This window comes from Penicillium macrosclerotiorum, assembly GCF_028827735.1.
Source record: "Penicillium macrosclerotiorum strain IBT 26536 chromosome Unknown utg000006l_segment0_segment0, whole genome shotgun sequence".
NCBI classification, from domain to species: Eukaryota; Fungi; Ascomycota; class Eurotiomycetes; order Eurotiales; family Aspergillaceae; genus Penicillium; species Penicillium macrosclerotiorum.
In genome coordinates this window covers 2734185-2753028 of record NW_026643085.1, presented here as the reverse complement: position 1 = coordinate 2753028, position 18844 = coordinate 2734185, and the positions used below count along the sequence as shown (strand labels likewise).

At 51.1% G+C, this 18844-nt stretch overlaps 9 protein-coding genes across 9 annotated transcripts; 4 read left to right on the top strand and 5 right to left on the bottom strand.

Annotated features, from left to right (window-relative positions):
• Positions 1-1724: 1724 nt before the first annotated feature.
• On the top strand, positions 1725-2180 carry N7462_006272 (uncharacterized protein; the record flags this gene model as incomplete). Its single annotated transcript, XM_057077990.1, has 1 exon — positions 1725-2180. The coding sequence occupies one exon, from the start codon at positions 1725-1727 to the stop codon at positions 2178-2180; it is 456 nt and encodes a 151-aa protein (XP_056933570.1).
• Positions 2181-3445: 1265 nt separating this feature from the next.
• Positions 3446-3760, bottom strand: N7462_006271 (uncharacterized protein; the record flags this gene model as incomplete). The annotated part of the gene is made up of 2 exons (XM_057077989.1): positions 3446-3597; positions 3661-3760. 2 exons carry the CDS (start codon positions 3758-3760, stop codon positions 3446-3448), a joined length of 252 nt encoding a protein of 83 aa, XP_056933569.1.
• Positions 3761-5802: 2042 nt separating this feature from the next.
• Positions 5803-7428, top strand: N7462_006270 (putative hexokinase; the record flags this gene model as incomplete). Its single annotated transcript, XM_057077988.1, has 1 exon — positions 5803-7428. The coding sequence occupies one exon, from the start codon at positions 5803-5805 to the stop codon at positions 7426-7428; it is 1626 nt and encodes a 541-aa protein (XP_056933568.1).
• A 1121-nt stretch (positions 7429-8549) lies between these two features.
• Positions 8550-9872, bottom strand: N7462_006269 (aspartate aminotransferase family protein; the record flags this gene model as incomplete). The annotated part of the gene is made up of 1 exon (XM_057077987.1): positions 8550-9872. The coding sequence occupies one exon, from the start codon at positions 9870-9872 to the stop codon at positions 8550-8552; it is 1323 nt and encodes a 440-aa protein (XP_056933567.1).
• A 491-nt stretch (positions 9873-10363) lies between these two features.
• N7462_006268 (fungal specific transcription factor domain-containing protein) lies at positions 10364-11350 on the bottom strand (the record flags this gene model as incomplete). The annotated part of the gene is made up of 1 exon (XM_057077986.1): positions 10364-11350. One exon carries the CDS (start codon positions 11348-11350, stop codon positions 10364-10366), a length of 987 nt encoding a protein of 328 aa, XP_056933566.1.
• A 1350-nt stretch (positions 11351-12700) lies between these two features.
• fgaFS (festuclavine dehydrogenase easG) lies at positions 12701-13624 on the bottom strand (the record flags this gene model as incomplete). The annotated part of the gene is made up of 2 exons (XM_057077985.1): positions 12701-13146; positions 13213-13624. 2 exons carry the CDS (start codon positions 13622-13624, stop codon positions 12701-12703), a joined length of 858 nt encoding a protein of 285 aa, XP_056933565.1.
• A 1325-nt stretch (positions 13625-14949) lies between these two features.
• Positions 14950-15864, top strand: N7462_006266 (C40 family peptidase; the record flags this gene model as incomplete). Its single annotated transcript, XM_057077984.1, has 2 exons — positions 14950-15671; positions 15858-15864. The coding sequence occupies 2 exons, from the start codon at positions 14950-14952 to the stop codon at positions 15862-15864; spliced, it is 729 nt and encodes a 242-aa protein (XP_056933564.1).
• A 130-nt stretch (positions 15865-15994) lies between these two features.
• N7462_006265 (DUF2458 domain-containing protein) lies at positions 15995-16897 on the bottom strand (the record flags this gene model as incomplete). Its single annotated transcript, XM_057077983.1, has 2 exons — positions 15995-16307; positions 16500-16897. The coding sequence occupies 2 exons, from the start codon at positions 16895-16897 to the stop codon at positions 15995-15997; spliced, it is 711 nt and encodes a 236-aa protein (XP_056933563.1).
• A 374-nt stretch (positions 16898-17271) lies between these two features.
• On the top strand, positions 17272-18233 carry N7462_006264 (cytochrome c oxidase assembly protein COX14; the record flags this gene model as incomplete). The annotated part of the gene is made up of 2 exons (XM_057077982.1): positions 17272-17593; positions 17767-18233. 2 exons carry the CDS (start codon positions 17272-17274, stop codon positions 18231-18233), a joined length of 789 nt encoding a protein of 262 aa, XP_056933562.1.
• Positions 18234-18844: the final 611 nt, after the last annotated feature.

Here is an 18844-nt window from a genome sequence, read left to right as displayed (position 1 = left end):
ACTCGTCGTGCATGCGGCGTAAGTCCAGGGAGTTGGGTCAAACGAGTGGAGGCCTCTCTCCGCTAGGGTAAAAGAGGGAAGGCAAAACGGGCTCCGCTCGAGCAGAGCCTTCGGGTGGACTGGTCAGGGGAGGACAAGAGGAAGAAGGAGGCCATGAACATTATTGACGATCCAGGCGAGAGGGCTTGGCATTGTTTCGGACAGTGGATCCGCCGTGAGATTGGCACATTACTGGAGAAAGCAGAAGGCGCGAAGGACTAGAAAGGCTTCGCGAAAGGCCCAGCGGCCAACTCTTTAGGCGGGCCTCCTCCTCTCTCTCTCTCGTATTGGATCCCCGTATAGTTAGCCCAGTCGGGTTCCACAGCGTCCGATGTGGTTGGGCCCAGTGGGCTGCGTGGCCCCCTTCGGAGTCGGCCTTGTTTTCCACAAACAGCGTCAGCTGCTTGCGCAGACTCGTTCGTTGCTCGGAGGAGAGGATTGGACACGTTGTATTCCTGTCCCTGTCGCATGCCAAACGAACCATCTTCAGCTGGGCGATTCGGGGTCGCTCCGGCGCTCGGGCGCTCAGGGACATACTAACAATCTAACCTGCAGGATCAAAAATTTGCCGGGCTTCCGGGCTCCGACCGGGGGGAAATACGACCACACTGAACGATGATTTGGTGGACGGGCGGACGACGACTGGAGACACCCAGGGGATGGCTGGCTTGGCACTTTGCCCCAGTTGAGTTAGGGATGCTTGCCGTGTTGGTGCTGGTCCTCGTGGGGGTGGAAGTTCTTGGAGGCGTTGGCGGTTTCCCCTGATTTTGAAGCGCCGCACATGACTCGGATCGAAGTACTCCATTTTTCTGTACAGAGTCAATGCGCGGGCTTCAACTGATTTGAAAGCGTCTACAACTCTATACATAAGTCTCAACACACGAGTCTCAATTCCTCGCTCACGAGGTCATTCTTGGCATTGAGGAAAAGCCGGGAAATAAAATTCTTCGAGAAGACGCGATCAGCGCCAGAACCAGTGTCGATCTGTCTGTTTCCCGTGATCCACCGGGCCAAAATCGGCAATTGCATTGCGTCCGCAAAAAGGATCCATTTATATGGAGGAACGGAGATGGTGTACATGGCCGGAACCTCCGAACACGCTCACATCCTGCTAAACGGCTGAACCTGCCCGCAAAGCCCCCGATCATTAGGTTATTCGGTGTAGATAGAGAGGAGGGTCTTCTAGGGCCTTTTCTGCGGCTCTTCTGGCGCGATTCTCCCGGCATCTAAGCTACAACACGACTTCGAGTCCGGGGGTGACGCCATCAACTTTATTTCGGATTAAGCTAGGAGACTCCTCACGTTGATAATGTTGATAACTCTGATACTGTGGATGATATGGCCGTCGATAACGGAACCAGGAGACGATCAAAACATGACCGATAAATTACGGAGATTTCATAGAAATCCGCCCCCAGTCCACTCCACCACCTAAACATCAATCGAACAATCATAATTACCGAGGAAATTCCGGCAATATATCCTCCTATCCCCTAATGTGCGTTTGCATATACTCACAATGAGCCGCTCTCCAAGGAAGAAGGGAGGAGGAAAGGCACACCGCATCTGATCGCTCCGAGGAGATGCCGTTCGACCCGCTCCGACATGAATCGACGCGTAGCCCTTAATAAGAAGATGCACACGGCTCTCACTCCGTGCCCTCTGGCGCCCATACGCCAGCCGCAATGCCTCCACTCCCGAACATCCAGGCCCAGCCCGGCCGGCGGCATGCCCGCACCTATCTGCCCCAGGTCGAGCCGGGCAATTCCATCTCATGCGCGATGGCGTCAATTGCAGTCGTACAAGACGCCCTCGTGCGTATAAAACCCGGCGGCCAGCCCGGGGGGCCAGGAAAGGAGACAGTGGGGAAGCTGGTTCGCGACGCCCATGCCGCACGCGTCCCTCAGTACTGCCGACGCGTTGGGCCCCGAACATCGGCCGCATGCCTGTGTCAAAAAGGTCGAAATACTCAGCGGTCGTGCAGATGCAACGACGCGTCGCCAATCATGGGCACCCGGCACCGGCGGAGGGCCAGTACTTCAGGGGCCCCCACTGCGTGCGAAGGCCACCCTGTGCCCCCAGACCAGCACTATCGCGGGGGCGAAAGGCAGAGGTTTACTCCGTCCTCCGTTACTCCGTAGTCAATTGCTTGCGCATCGGGATTCCGTATTGACTTGCCCCTTGACCCACCAATGCTCGGGGCAAATTGATCCATACTCGACGAGCGCCGCATTGTCCAGCTGGCTGAAGTTTATAGTAGTGGATTGTCTACCGTGCCGGTGGGGATCGCAATCTCAAACACCCGAGGATCATCGGTATGTTGCCGTTGCACTTGCGATCGTTCCTATGAGTAAATGCCGCGGTGATGTGCATGCCCATTCGGAGGGGGCCTCTTCGGTTAGCGCATCAAAAGCGGCATCGAGATCCTGGGGCAGAGATATATATCCCCGTTCGAGGAGGCATTCCGCAGCTAGATGAGCGCACTGCCTGCATATCGTTGTAGAGAATAACGAAGTATCTACAGGCACGAGACAACTCTAAGTGACGGGTTTCCCGACTGTGATGTTGGAACCGCCGGTATACCTCCTTCAAGGCATGACCGTCTTGCTCGGATGGAGTCGGGCGTCCCAATGAAGCTTGGTTGTTGGAGTCAGACAATGCCGACCGATGTGTTTGGTCTGTTGGCTCTGTTGCCATGGAGCGCGTGATCAATTGCCGCATTGGACCGGGTGCCAATGAGGCTCTCGTTGGGGTTGAAAATGAAGGAGAAAGCGTGATGGTTACTATTGTCGGTGTGAATGCGACATCGAGAGGTCCTTACATAGAGAAGGGACCAGATCTAAATATTGTTGCACCAAGGCGAGCTCTTGTCCACCAGCTTCTCGCAACTCTTGACGATCAAAGCCTTCCTGGAAGGGATTCGGGCCCTAGGAGGACAGGGTTGCTCTCACATTCTGGCACTCAGGCCCCTGTTTTGATCACATCCTGATGCCATGTGCCCACCACGGCTTTCTAACAGGCGGGCATTCGCCAGCATTATCACCATCTAATTGACGCCGAGGTCGGTCGCAAGGCCCACGCTATGACTGGTCTTCAAATGTGCAATTCAACCAGGATGGGCCGAACAAGAAAGCATCACGTTAATCGAGTAGAGGCCGGTATCCGAAGTAACGCAGTTGATTGTCTTTGCTTTTTTCTCCCCCGCACTTCCCCGGGATCCGCACTCCTTGTGGAGAGCCGAACAGGGTCTTTTCTGGGAAAGGAATCAGATACGGACAGGGCTGAGAATACGAGAGACCTGTTACCGATAATGCACGCACCGGGTCCAGTGCGACATTGTGTCTTTCTGTGCAGACCCTTACTGTTTCACCACGCTGCCAGGGTGATGCGGGACCCGGTGCCCGTGTTAGTCAATGTAGATGATCTGCTGGCCCTCCTGGACGTTATTCTCGAGTTCCACAAGCATAGTGTTGTGGCCGGTTAGGGGCCACTCGCCTTCGGAGGATTGACGACCCTCGCTACCCGAGCATTCTCTTCGTTTATAACGATCTGCTGCATCTACGAGCGATCAACATCTGATATGCTATGGCCTCATGCGAAAGAATCAACCTGAAAGCCGACATACTCGACGCTCATGGGAATCGTCACGATAGGCGGTCCTGACACGGTCACCCTCGCTGATGGGTCTACCTTTCTTGTTGTAGACTTGATCGACTGGCATGATGACGGTGCAGTGTGTGTGTGAGTGTGTGCGTGTGTGCGTTTGTATGCGTGTACGTGTGCAATGCACAACTTGTGCAAAGGCGAAGGTCAACCCGGGGCCGTTGACACCCTACGGTGCTTCGGCTCCGGATTCCGTCTTGCTTGTCTATCAGATACGGAACAAACGGGGACCATCTGCAAATGCTACGAAAAATGATGCGATATTGACAGGGGAGTGATGTAATGCTGTATAGACTCAAGAATGCCAACACCAACACACAATGGCGACATAGAGTGCTCTACAAGCGGGACCCTCCGTCGATCTATACGATCTATACCATAGGCGTTGAATCTTGGCAAACCTGCACTGATACATGTAGCCCGAGCCCGACGGGCCGGCAGCCTGACATGATACATTGCCATCGCAGGCGTTCATCGGGTGGCTTGGCAACAACGCGATGCCGCGAGCACGGGTCCGGGCAAATTGGAGCAACGGAGTATGAAGCATGAAGCATGAAGCATGAAGCTAGAACATGAAGAATGAAGAGTGATGCATGATGCATCCAACACCATCAGGCAAACCTCGACAATCGACGATCGGCTACGACTACGGGCTCCGAGACCTTCATTATGGTTTGTCTACGACCAGTCCGAAATCACCAGCTTGTCCCATGCGGTCCGTGGTTGCAGTTGGATGCAACGGCCATCACATATATCCCGATCAGGGAAGTGGCCCGTCCGTGAATGTCGTTGCTAGTGTCTGCTGTTCCGCCCTCCGATCGTCGAGTCCCAGTGGACGGTGTTTCAGACCAGGTCCATCCTGGGAGGTAAGTCGAGGATGAAACAATGAGGACATCGAGAATCATAAAAATGTTTTCTCAAGAACGTCGACTCCTTAGGGTCCCTTAGGGTTCGCTAGAGGGGGGGCAAAGCCCAACGTTGTTTAGGGTGCTGCACCCACGAGGTTATGTAGTCGGGCGGTTCCACATGAGTGTAACCGTCCCGACCAGTTGGGCCGACTACCACCGTTGCACCCAAGGGGGTCATCGAGCATGTACCGCATACCACGGGCTGGGGAATGTCGCAGACCACTTTTTGGTACACACAGTTACGTGTAGTACGAAACGAAGGTCAAAATGAAGTCACCAAGAAGATGGAGAAGGGCAAAGGGGAAGACGAGGCCAAAGATCGTAGTTGCAACAAGCGCTGGACCAGGTGACTCAGCCGCTGTCCCTGGTAATACGGTAATTTGGTAACTTGGGGGATCCTGCGTAGGTAATAAAACCCACCCATACCACCCGGTTCCCTTGCCCAAACTACCCACAGCACCAACAGAAAAGCCTCGCGGTACCGCACCCATACCGAACCCCTACCGCTCTCTCACACCCGCAATACGCGCCCCGTACCTCGATCATACGGGCAATACCCACCGCATTGCGACACCGCAAGGGCTTCAAGTTGCAGTCGCGGTGACACTGTCCAGTCCACACAGTCGACTCCAAGCTCCAGTCAATCAGGTCAGGTCAACCAGGAATGGGCCAATGTTGATCCATGCTTCGTTGACCTCTGTTTGCTCCTGGTTGCTTCGGTGGGGAAATACTTGACCACTACTCCATCTCACACTCCCTTTCTCTTCTGCTCAACCTGAGACCCTCCCGGGACCCCCCCCCCCCCCCCCCCCCATCCTCTGCTACACTCCCTCCGCGATCCACCCCCAACACTACTACTTCGTGGGAGTGTCACCTTGACCACTTTCTTATAACTCCTGCGGCACCATCATTTCCTCTTTGGTCCTTATTCCTTATCTCTTCATGTTTCCTCCGCGCGGCTAGTTTCTGCTTCCTGCGTTTTTGCGTCCTGCTTCCTGCTCCAGGTCGCTTCCACTCCCGTCTCACAGCAGAGAGCGACAAGAGCTTATCCCTCGCCTCGAATCGACTGATTTACTGCGATCGTTCCCCCTTTTTCTTCGGCGCCCCCCATCGTCCGCCTCTCGCTTCGACCTCTCGTCGCCGTTCGCGATCATATTCCTATCCATCATTTTAGACCTCCCAGAATCCGACCATGCCGGCTCCGCTGGTTAAAGTCTTGCATCGCTTGCAGGAGCTCTTCCATAACGTGGTGGCCGCCCTCGAGACGATGATTTTGTTCCCTTCACTGTTCCGCGGCTTCAGCCATCGCCGGCGGAAGCCCTTCCTCGGCGCGCACTGGCGCCGTCGCACGCTCGATGATTTCACCGAGGAGGTCGACTCACTGTTCACCACTCCGCTATCCACTCCCAAAATGCTCGATATGTCAGAGAAGATTCGCGCGCAGTTCCGCCATTGCCTGCAGAACAGCCCCGTCTGCATGCTGCCCTCATACAATCATGCCCTGCCCACCGGAACCGAACAAGGCACGTTCCTCGCACTGGATGTGGGTGGCTCGACCTTCCGGGTGGCCTTGATCGAGTTGCACGGTCGTGACCAGGAGATGCGTATTGTTAAGGTGTCGTCATCGTACATCGATAATAGCATTAAGCTGTTGGAAGGAACCCTGTTCTTTGACTGGATGGCGGGCGAGATCGACACTATGCTGAAGGGAGTGGGTACCGACTACGGGCGCGGTTCCGTCGCCCTGCCGATGGGTCTGTCCTGGTCATTCCCGGTCGACCAAACCTCATTGAGTAGCGGACTCATGATCCATATGGGTAAGGGCTTCCACTGCTCCAATGGTACTGTTGGCCAGGAACTCGGCGATCTTTTGATCCGGTCCTGCCGCAAGCGCGATCTGAACGTAGAGATGGCTGCCATTGTGAACGATAGCTCGGCCGCGTTGCTGTCGCGCGCCTACGTGGACCCGAAGACTCGTATGTCGCTCATTCTTGGAACTGGCACCAACATGGCCATTCACTTCCCCGTTCATGAAATTGGCCGCACCAAATTTGGCGTCCGCCCGGAAGGATGGTTTGACTATGCCAAACACGTCATTATCAACAGTGAGATGAGCATGTTTGGAGGTGGAGTGCTGCCAATGACCCGCTGGGATGATGTGCTCAACCGTACACACCTGCGTCCGGACTATCAGCCTTTGGAGTATATGATCACGGGTCGATACCTGGGTGAGATTGTCCGCTTGATCATTGTAGAAGCAGTTGAGACCGCCGGTTTGTTCGGCGGGGAGCTGCCGCACTCCATGCGTGAACCGTACTCTCTCGACACCAGCATTGTGGCCTTCATTGAGGAAGATTCAACAGTTTCCCTCTCCGCCTCTGCTGCTCTCTTGCAAAAGGAGCATACGTTCCCCAGCTATCCGTCTGTTGAGGACCTTCGCTTTCTCCGCCGCGTCTCTCAGGTTGTGTCCCACCGCGCCGCTGGCTACCTCGCAACTGCCATCCACAGCATGTGGTGTCTGCACAACGATGTTGAATTCCCAGCCCCGGCCGTCTCTGAAGTCAAGGAGTCTCCCGAAGTCACCGTTGTCGAGAATGACGAACCCGCCAAAATGATGTCGATCGCTTGTGATGGTACTGTCATTAATAAGTATCCCGGTTTCCGCGACACATGCCAGAAATATCTGGATCAGCTGTCGGAACAGTCGCATCCCAGCTCTGACTCCGCAATCCGTCTCGACCCCGCCCCTGAGAGCGCCATTCTCGGCGCCGCTGTGGCGGTGGCCGTTGCTGTGGCTGAGAAAACCGAGCAGCAGTAAAACAAGATCTCCTGTTTGATGATCGGATATTAAACCCCTGATATGAGTGATGTACGACTTTTTCCCAGCCGCCACGCCTAGATGCCGACGACTACCACCCCTTACGTCTTTCACATAGTTCTCCACCTTTTTCATCACTCCTACTCGATGCGGCTTCTTTCTTTTTCCTCTCTTTTTCTTTTTCTTTTCGAAACAGCATTTGCCAGGAGTTCTGCTTTTCATGCATGGGGCCCACAGATATGTCTTTTTCATTCTCCGGGAGGAGAGGGGGGTGAGGTGTTTTTATTCTTCCATTTTCTGGCTTCTCCCACGTTTTCTATCGTCTGGTTTGGATGGAGTCCCGGTTTTCCATTTGCGCGGCCATCAGTTGTTCCCTTCCCCCGGCTCCTATTGGTCTGAATTGTTTTTCATTTCTACCGTCATGGCAGCATGTGTGGTTTGTTCGGGATTTTTTTTCGAGTGGGAGGCCAGTCTCTCCCGGAAACTATTCAATTATTTCTGTGAAATTCTTCTATTCTGTCCTCCTTTTGGGAATACCTTCTTAGCTTTTCTTCCATTTGCCATATTTCTCTCTTTCTGATCTCTGATCTCTTATCTATTGCGTGTCTTTCATTGTCCAATCCATCCAACCCTATCGATTGAGAGGGCTATGAAGGCGAGGACGCATCGTTCGGTCGTTGTACATATGAGATATCATGTGCGGGCGAAGAAGTTCACAACTGCATGATTTGGAGATCGGTAGCATGGCTGGCCTGGAAATGGAAAAAAGCATGGTATGGTGAGAAGGCGACGAGAAGCAAAAGATCGCCGGCGTTCCTTCTTCCCTAGGGTTCTGGTAGCATTCTTCATAATCTAATGAACCATAGTCAAATCCGGACGCCCGCAATCTCCAACTGATCAGAATTAGGCATCAAACGACGCTTGGAATAGACTTGGGAGCGGCTCATACCCGATGCGCAACGAGCAACAATGTTATGGTATCATGTTGAAAAACTCAAATCCAGCCGATACGGACTTCCTCTATAGTTCTATGTTTTATCATTCAGATTATAACATGGGAATGTTGCTGATTTAGGAGATTGAATCTGACTATCGGGTGACTGTGAATCAAAAGCAAAGACCTAGATACCCATCTTCTCCAAGACATATCCAAAGGCTTCATCTAGGACTTTCAGACCTTCCTCAATCTCGTCCGCTGTCACAGTAACTGGAGGAGCCAGGCGGAAAACCCCACCCATGCCTGGAAGATTGACAATATTACAGGAAAGACCACATTGCATAGCTCGGTCTGAGACGGCTTGACCAATATCAGCACCAGGTGCACGAGTCTCTCTGTCTGAAATAATCTCAATGCCCTGCAAGAGACCACGTCCCCGAACATCACCGATGCACCAATGCTTTCTCTGGAGCTTGATGAGACCCTGACGCAACTGCATACCACGCTCTGCTGCCCGTTGACAGAAATTATCACGCTCGATAATTTCCAGAACTTTGTTCCCCACAGCCGCGGTCAAAGGATCATTCAAGTGAGTCGTAAGCCAAAGAAACCCAGCTTCCTTGCAGCCACGCTCAATCTCCACGGTCGTGCTAACAGATGCAAGAGGCAAGCCGCAGCCTAGAGTCTTAGAGAGGGCCAGAATATCCGGTACAACCTCATCATTCTCAAAGGCGAACATTTGACCGGTCCGGCCAACACCCGTTTGAGCTTCATCCATGATGACCAGCATATTGCGCTTCTTGCACTCGGCTACCATACGTTTCAAGTAACCCTTAGGAAGGTCCAGTATACCACCAGTAGACAGGATAGGCTCCATGACGAAGGCTGCAAGGGATCCAACACTCTGGCGATCAATCATTGTCCAGCCAAAATCCATTTCCGTCTCCCAGTCATAAGAACCATCTGGCTTTCGAAATGGCGACCGATAGGCATTTGGAGCTGGAAAAGCCAGCTGACCAGGAGCGCAAGGGCCGCCTTTTCTACGACCAGCGGAGTAAGTGGCAGAGCCAGCACCCTGGGTCAAACCATGGTAACTGGCAGTGAACGCAACGATCTCGAAATTGCCAGTATAATACTTAGCTATCTTAATAGCAGCCTCGATGGACTCAGAGCCAGTGTTGAGAAAGAAAGACTTTTCGAGCGGCGCAGGGAGTAGTCGAGCGAGACGCTCAGCAAGATCCACAACCGGATGGGTGATCATATTGCTGAGAAGATGATCGAGCTCAGCGACATATTTCTGGACGACCTCAACAATCTCCGGATGAGAGTGTCCAAGTAGAGAGCTCATTTGTCCAGAAGTGAAGTCGAGAATATGCCGGTTATTGGCGTCGTAGAGCCTAGTCCCCAGCGCGCGGGTGATCACAATTGGAGAAAATGGTACACCCGTCGACATTAAATGCTTGCCTGCTCTAGAGAAGAAGGCCATAGACGAGTCGTTGGAGCCCATATTGGGCTGAGATATAAACAAGAAGGCGAGTAAAAGACAAGAAACAAATTGGCTATGTCACAACTCACCTATTGGAGTTTATGGACTACTTGAATAAAATAGATCGGGCATGATGTCTATAGAGATCGGCAAAGCCCGCGCGAATGTCCGCGGCGAAGGTGTGGATCTTTCACCGCGGCCAATTTCGATGGTCTTTTGACAAGGCCAGAAGACGTGGAAAACAGATGCAAGTTCTTTTTTTGAATACAAATTGAACATAAAATTCGCGACTTTCTGCTTCTTCGCTGCTTATTGTCCTTTTTCTCGCTTCTAGGTGACAACCCTCAAGGCTTAGCTCACGGGCGGGTGGCTGGACCTTTTGGCATCTAGGCGATGTGTGCAGTTTTCAGATTGTCCCAACATGTTTGAAGTACGAATATTGAGCACAAATATCTAGTCAAGTGACAGTCAGAAGGATTATCTCACATGTGCAAAATATGCCATTTTCGGTGCTATGAAATCTCGCCGAAAAGCCCTTCCAAACCACTCGAAACTCCGAACAGTTCTTCCAAAATAATCGGATCCAGGTCTAGGTTCTCAGAAATATCCAGCAGACCTGACGTGGAGGTACCATTTTCTGCTTGTACATTTTTCGCGTGAATCCTCTCAACTAATTCACTGCATTGGGCTAGACAGTGGTCACCTAGATCCCAATCAAACGATTCACGATGGGCTCGAAGAGTATTGATCATGCCTTGTGCAATATTGAGCAGTCTGTTCCGGTTCTGGCCTTTTAATCGAAGACCACTCCGAATTAGGAACATAGTAGCCGATGTAATCGAAAATGCATGCACTGGTATCCAGAATCCATGAAGTTGGGCTTCTTCTAGCTCCTGCATGAGAAAAGCAACTTCTTCAGCGGACCGCTGAGCAAGAATGTAGAATGGTGAGGCAGTATCGTCTTCGATTTGAGCCGAGCTCTTCTTGAGATCCAACTGAATGCGTCGGAGGAGCAGTTTAACCGCCAAATAGCTGAGTCGGAAGTTGGCCGCCCCCGGCTCATCTAAGCATGTTCCTCGAAGAACGATTCGACGAACATCATCACTCAAAGATTCTTCCCAGTTGTTGAGAATTTGCTCTAAATATGTAGCAGACGGTTCAGAGGCAGGTGGGTCCTCCGCTACATGAAATACACATTCCAAGTAGCGTGCAAGAACGTCCGTCAAGGATACCAAAGCAACAAAAATCGAAGCGGCCGATCTCTGGTATGGCGAGGCATTTTCGGAGCAAATATCGTTGACTGATGGGAAGGGGACATTGTATTGTGCTCGATGCACTTGTAAGGGGGTTCCATATGCCAGACTACACCATCGGTCATGTAAGATAACAAGCCACCATATTCGAATGCGGAGGCTCTTTTCCGACGAGGATATAGCCCAGCTCGAGGGGTCTCTATTGAGTCCGAGTGCATTTGATAGGGCCACCGCTGTGCCAACCATCCCTCCATTACCGAATATTGATGTGCTTGGTCTCCCACATACATTGATGATGATAGAGATCACAGTCGAGATACCGGGAGAAACGAAAAGCTCGGAATGCAGAGCTTCATTGGCTTGATTCCATATGAATCTGATATCGGGAACACGACTTGAACATAGCTTTGGCGAAATTTTCCAATAAACCATGGAGTTGGCGTATAAATTGCAAAGCAAAGCAGAGGAAACATTCGATTTATGAGAAGAGTATGCGCTTCTGAATAACGTCTCATCGAATATCGGGAAACACACGTTCGCTTTCTGGAAGAATCTTGGGGTCTATAATGAGCCTCAAGAACAACTATTGGATATTTGAAAGTCATCAAGTACTCACAAAAACAGATACTCATCAATTTCAGGCTCCATATACTTCTCAATAATCTCACATTTGCTCGCAGCCAGGGTTTGACTAGCAGTGACACCCAGCGGACGTCTCGGTACTGCGTGGAACCGCACGAGTTTCAACGGTCTGTCCGAGACTGGACTTCCGAAAGCTGTGGGTCTGTTCTGGATGCTTGAAACGACAGACAAGTAGCTCGCTAAGTAGCTCTCCAAGACAACACTATCGCATACAACCGCCGGACTAATGATATGAGAGTTCTCATTCCCAGTTTCTGTAATCATACCTACGAGATGAGGCAGGTCTTCTCCCATTTGCGGGTCTCTACCATGAAGTGGAAGGGTGTTTAAGTCCAATTCCATGGAATTAGGTTGAGATTCAATTGGTAGGCGATTTCTGCCAAGGGCAAGCTGCTCTCTCGCAACTGCAGGAATTATCCGCGGTGAATGTTCAGATTGTGGCCGATTATTATCTTCTGGCCTTGGAAAGATGCACTCGGTGCCGTGCGCTTGACACATTACGCATGTGTTCAAGGTTGTTCGCGTATTATACCGTGACTTGCGCTTCTTGCAGGCAAAGCAGGCAGGAAATAGATGAGATCGATAGGGCCGAGCCGAAGCTTGAGAATGACATTGGTTGCTCATATCTGTTCCTATTGACTTGCGAGTCTTGTAAACCAGGTAGTAGATGCTATTATATCAAATAAACTAGCGGAGATGCCCGCGGGGAAATCGCATCACGTGTTCCTCGCCAGGAATATTGTGTTGTTGAATAAATATATCTTTCAGCAAGAGCATAGCCAAGAACGATGATGTTCTAGCCGCCTTTTTGCTACGAATATACTTCTATATTCTTATGGTATACAAAAATATGAGTTCAGTATGTCCTAATGATCTAAGGATTGTGGTTGCAAGTGTTCTAGATCTAGCAACCTTATTGGAGGGATCACGACATCAGTAATAAAACATGCTGTCCTAAATCCAGCACTCTTTGTTTTCTTTGCAGAAGTCCGCGAATGACTTGGGTGCCACGCCGGTAAGCTTTTCCACCTCATCGCCTAGCCTTTCTTCAGTGCCATTTGCAGCCTCATGATCCAAGGCTGCTATCATCTGGGCAAACTCAAGAGGTACTCCCTGACCCTCCACCAAGTGATTCGCGAGTTCGGCTTCATTGAGGCTGACGAATTTGATCTGACGTCCTACGACGGAGGTCATCAGGCTTGCCAGTTCGGTATGAGTGACGCATTCTGGCCCAAGAACGAACAGATCTCTATTAAGAGGTACTGCATCAGTAAGGGCATGCAAGGCGAGGCGACTAATATCGTGGATGGAGATGAATGGAATTTTTCCATCGCCCGCTGCGCTGTAAATAATGCTTTCGTTTTTGATTGAGTCAAGGTGGGGGGACTCAAGGAAATTCTCTGGAGGGCAAATGACACGTGAGTACGATAGTTTTGAAGCTGCGAGACCTTTGCTCGATCACTAACCCATAAACCATGTTGGTCGAAGAACTGCATACTCGATCCCATCCAAGTCAGCAAGATGCTCATGAGCCTGACCCATTTCTGTCCCGCCCTTCTCAAGATTGCTCGCACTGATAAGAACGAAGCGCTTCACACCCTGAGACTTAGCAAGGTCGATGAAATTGACCATTTTCTCTCCAATATCCATAATTGATGCCCCTGCAATGAACACGCCCGATATCTTACTCATTCCACTCTCATAAACTCTATCAAAGGCATTTTTCCAGGTATCGTTCTTGGTCCAATCGAAATGCACATAGGTTGAATCGTTGGGGCTAGAGTGAGTCCCGACAAGAAAAGGAAGATTGGCGGCCTTCAAATGGGAAGCTAAAGCAGTGGCAAGTTTGCCTCGGCCTCCAAGTACAAGAATAGCCATCTTGACAAAGCTTTCACAAGAAATCACTGGAGTTGTCTAACAGGTAAATTCAAGTATACTAAACAAGACGAGGTATCTGGATGGGGCACATCTCTTACTAAATGGCGAATTCGGTCTATAAAGACAGGAGCGCTGGTCTATCTCACTTGACGAGATAATTACTGCGACACAGGGAGAGAGCCTCTTCCAAAAAATCCGTTACACAAAGGAGTCTATCAAGTTGTACGTATCACACATTCAGTTGATCTTTTCTACTAAAGATCCATGTTGGGGCTGAAAATACAAGACACAAAAGTATGTTAAAATGGGTAGTCATCTACTACAATAGAAGTGCTTTTAGGCGGAGAAACAAAAAAAGAGATAGGGCAGTGTCTTATTCCTCGGTAACTTCACTCCAAGTTGATTCTCCGCCTATGACATATTTGACATATTTGACATCATTTATAGAAATTGTTATTGACCAAGTTTCTTCTGTCAAAGGTGACACTGGAAGATTATTGCAGGATTCATTAGTTCGATATCTTTTCAAAAAGAAATGCGGGGCTATTAGGTATTTGCTTTTCCGATTTCATTGTACTTTTTGAGCAAACATCGAATCTTTCACGAGGATACGGGATACACGATAGCAGGTGCCAAATCTCAAGATCTCACGAAACAATCTCGTAGAATAACTCCTAATTTTACAAGAAGTAGCGCCCTAGGCACAGGCCCGTGTTGGGTAAAGAGCATTGTATACGATGATCGGCAGCGCTAAGCGACGCTTATATACCTTGCAGAGCTATTTTTAGGCATCACTCGTACCGACTCGTTCCTGAATGGCCTCTTTACAGCCCTGACATCGACGCAGGAGTCCAGGAACACGAAAAGTACGAAATAGAAAGTTCTGCAAGCTTATTCAAGAAATAAAACCGTCCTTGGCATGAGATGGACGGGTTGTGCTTGGCAGGAAAAGCTGTCGTTATTTTTGACTCCTTGAGCATCCAATACGAGTTTCTGCCCCAGAGCTATTTCTCCGAAGACCGAAGACATGGGATCTTGCCATCGACATTGGATTGGCCGCTCTTGGATACGAGTTAAGGTGGTATTCGTGAGGGAATTCGTAATTTTAGTTTAGAAATCGTTCAGGATGTGGACGGGAATAGCATCAGTTGAACAGACACGCTCGAGACGGGTCTATAAAAGGGTTCCATGATTTCCTTGGACATTGAATTTTCCATGAACATTCTTCTCAACTATCAAAGCGATCGGTAACAAGTGTTTGCTTCGGTGCTTCTGAATTAGGATTCCCATAACTTTCATATCCGTTTTTATCAAAGTCGTCCAAGATGTTGCTCTCTTCTCTCCTCGCCGTGGCTGTGGCCGTCATCCCCACCACCGTCAGTGCCTACCCAATCACCGGTGATACTGTGAACTGTCGTTCCGGTCCTGGCACTAGCTACAGTGTTGTCAAGACGTACAAGAAGAGTGACAACGTTTCGATCACTTGCCAAGCCTCGGGCACCAACATCTATGGTGACAGCCTTTGGGATAAGACTTCTGACGGCTGCTATGTGGCCGATTACTACGTGAAGACCGGCTCCACCAATTACGTTACCAAGAAGTGCGACGACAGCGGCAGCGGCAGCGGCAGCGGCGGCGGTTCCAGCAGTGGATCGGGTAGCTCGATTGTTGATGCTGCTGAAAAGGAGAAGGGCCTGCCCTACGTCTGGGGCGGCGGCGGTTGCAATGGTCCCTCAGGAGGTGGCTTTGACTGCTCTGGTTTGACCCAGTACTCCATTTGCAAGGCCCTGAAGAAGACGGTCCCTCGCACTGCGCAGACCCAATATGATGCGACCAATATGGGCAAGCGTATTCCTCGATCTGAGGCCAAGGAGGGCGACCTTCTATTCTGGGGTGAGAATGGTAACTGCAAGACTGGTGTTGTGCACGTTGGTATCTTCATTCGCGATGGTTGGATGATCAATGCGGCACGCACTGGTACCCCGGTCCGTGAACAGGCTATCTGGACTTCCTATGGTGGTGAGAGCATCTGCGACTATGCCATGAGGTATGAAATCTCTCGACCCCCGGATGTCGATGTACATGCTAATGGTGACTTGCAGATTCTGGTAGAATGATTTGGAACTCTGGCGCAGCATTCGGTATAGATTGTGGCTTTTCTTATTGCTGGTTAATCATGTCTTATCGTTTCTTTTCTTTTCTTTTTTCAACCATTTATGTCAAGTTTGAGTAGGCCGTAGTGCCTAAAACACTGGAATAGAATGTTTTTGCTGGGTTCTTCCCCACTGCAAACCGTTGTCATTCAGGTTTTAATACTTCATATATTGAGTATCAAAAAAGGCACAAGGCCTCCTGCTATATCGCATTCAGTCATTCCTTGCAGAGGTCCTCAAGTAATCCCAGCATGCGCCTTTGCAAATCGGCGAGCTCGGACTTGGTCATTGGAGGCGAGCCATAACGGGAGGGACCACTTTCGTCATATTTTGGTGCGTTTTCAGATTCGATAGTTGATGTATCTTTGATGAAATCTTTGCTTATCACGAAAAAAGGAATATTTAGCCCGCGCATTTCGCTTACAAGGGCGTCGGCCATTTTCACAGAAGCTTTATATACTTTGGTATCGTAGTTTGCCAGCTCTGCTTCGTCTTCTTTGGGATTCTGGGGAGGATTAGTATCCATGAATCTATAATTCAATTATGAGGAAAAGCAGGGCTGCGCACTGATATTTCTTTTGAGTCAACGGGGGCACCGATGGAGCGTCTAAAGCGCCAGACCAGGGCCAGTTGTTAGTGGTGCAAAGAAAGAAACAAACAGCACAAACAAGGGTAAAATGAAGTCATATTCAGTCACTAGAGATATGAAGCGATTGACTTACAGGACAGCATCTAGCTCTTTCTTCTTATCGCCACGAGCTCTTTGTCGTTGAAGCAGAGCCTCTCGGCCCTTCCACCACTGTTGCTCATGGCTGTGCTGACTCCGAATTAAGCCACGAATTCGCAGCTGGGTTTCTTCATTCTGACCAACGGTGCGCATAACATATCGCAGCGCCGCTGGCCAAGTCGTGATAGACTCAGGATCTGTGGCTGGTGTGCTTGGAGGGCTCACTTGAGGCCGGCGTGAAGTCTGACTTTGCTCGGGGCGACGCTGTCTAGGCACTGATGACTCCGTAAGATCAACCGATGCATTCTGTGATGCAGAAGCTGGTGCGGCTAAGCTGGATAGCGTCTGAAGGACCGAGTTAAGGTCCGAGGCGTTATAGGAGTGTTGGGCCATCGAGTAGCCGTTTTGAGACTGTAAACCTCAAGGTCACAAAGTAGAAAAAATATATTGCTCTGTGCTTAACTAGATGCTGTGGCAATCCTTTCCCCGACCGGCGGGACTTGGGAAGATGAGAGTGGTGGTGGATCGAGGTGTCAGCCCATATCGATAAGTGAAGCTGTAGGAGGTCTTGGCGCGAATGTCCGGCCGCTGAAAATTTGCCTGGCCTTCCCACCCTCGAAACCCCGGGATCCTCCACACGCCCACGCCAACCTCCCCTCGACATTCATATCAATCGCGGGGCGCCCCCGTCAGACTTCCTCGCTTTGGTCCGTTTGGACTTCTCAATACCCCTTCCTCGCCCACACTCTTGACCCGTCACAACCGAGATGTCCCGATCCGCGGCGGATGCAACGCGGTTCACGGCCACGGGCCCCTACGCCAGCTCCAAGGCCAATGCAGCACCCTATGAGCTCCCGAACTTCATGCAGTCGAAAGAAACTCAAAAGCAGGCGACTCCTTCGCCGCCACAGACCGGCCCCGATGGCCAGCCTGAGACGCCGAAGCAGAAGGTGGAACGACTGCGTGCGCAGGCACGGGCTGCCAGGATGGCACAGTCAAGCTCGGGCATGGACCGGTGGATTGAAGGTGGACGGAGATTCGCGAACAAGGCGCACAAGGGCATGGTGTATTCGTTGATCATTGCGTCGGGTACGTTGATTCTGTATATTGGAAAACCTGGCCGTTGAAGGGGGGAGTGGGCGGTCATGCCATAGACCAACTATCTTCCTCCCCCTTCAACTCCCTCGACGACTACGATATCTTTTCTCAAAATATCGTGATGGGACAGGCGCTAACATGACTTGTTTTTGCTCACTGCATAGGTGTCTGTGGTGTCCTCACCGTCTACTCTATGGTCTCGCTGACCCTCTACAACCGTCGCCAACGCACCCTGTGGATCGAGAGGGAAGTTGAGAACCTGAAGCAGGCCCGCATTGCCCAGGCCAGCGGCACAGCAACCACTGATCAGCTTGAACTCATCAAGAAGGAGGAGATTGCGGATATTATCAAGCGCAAGCGCGAGGAGGAGAAGGCACAGCGGCCGTGGGCCAAGGCCAAGCGATTCCTATTCGACAAGATGAACCCGGAGGATTCCGGTGCTGCTGCTTCTGCCGTGGCTGTGTCGACAACAACGGCCGTCGAGGGTACGGATGTGCCCGGTGTCCTCGAGGCTGTCCAGGCGAAGACCGGCGCCCCTGTGCCCGGTCAATTGGATGTGATGGCCGAGAATGCGGAGCGTGCGGCGAAGGAGAAGACGCGCGGTTGGTTTAGCTGGGCGACTGGCCGGTAGAGCTGAGGGATGCTTCATATCCATCGAGGATCTCAACCCAACAAAAGTGATGACGAATCTGGGATCCCCTTCCTCTTCATCTCAGGCCCGGGCCAGTCCCGGCTCCCATTCCTGCTGCCATACGAAGTGTGTGTTTTTATTTTTCTTGCATGGCATGTTGCGATCACTTCGCCTTTCCGCAGCATGTCTCTCCATCGTGACAGGGGGGTTCCGGCGTTGCATTGTGTGCTTTCCCATTTCCTCTTTTGGTTTTTGTCTTCTCCCCTTCTCTTCTCTCCCCAGCGTGGGTTGTGTTCCTAAACTGCCTTGCCCGAGCTGTCTCGTCCAAGAAGAGCGCGGAAAGACACCATGTATATTGTGTACAGTACATAGAGAAAATCTGCTTCCTTTTCACCGCCAAGCCCCTCAGAGTCCACCTGAAAGTCCTCGTAGCGTCCACCACCCTAATAAACCACAACCACAAAAGCCACTGAGACCACCGAATCTCCACCAGCCAGCCCATCCAACCACTCACCAGACTTTTTTCTACAAGTCCGCAGAGGCCCAGGGGGGAAAGCGGTCCTCCCTGTGGTTCCACCGCTATTCCACAACGAGCAGACCCCATCCCGATT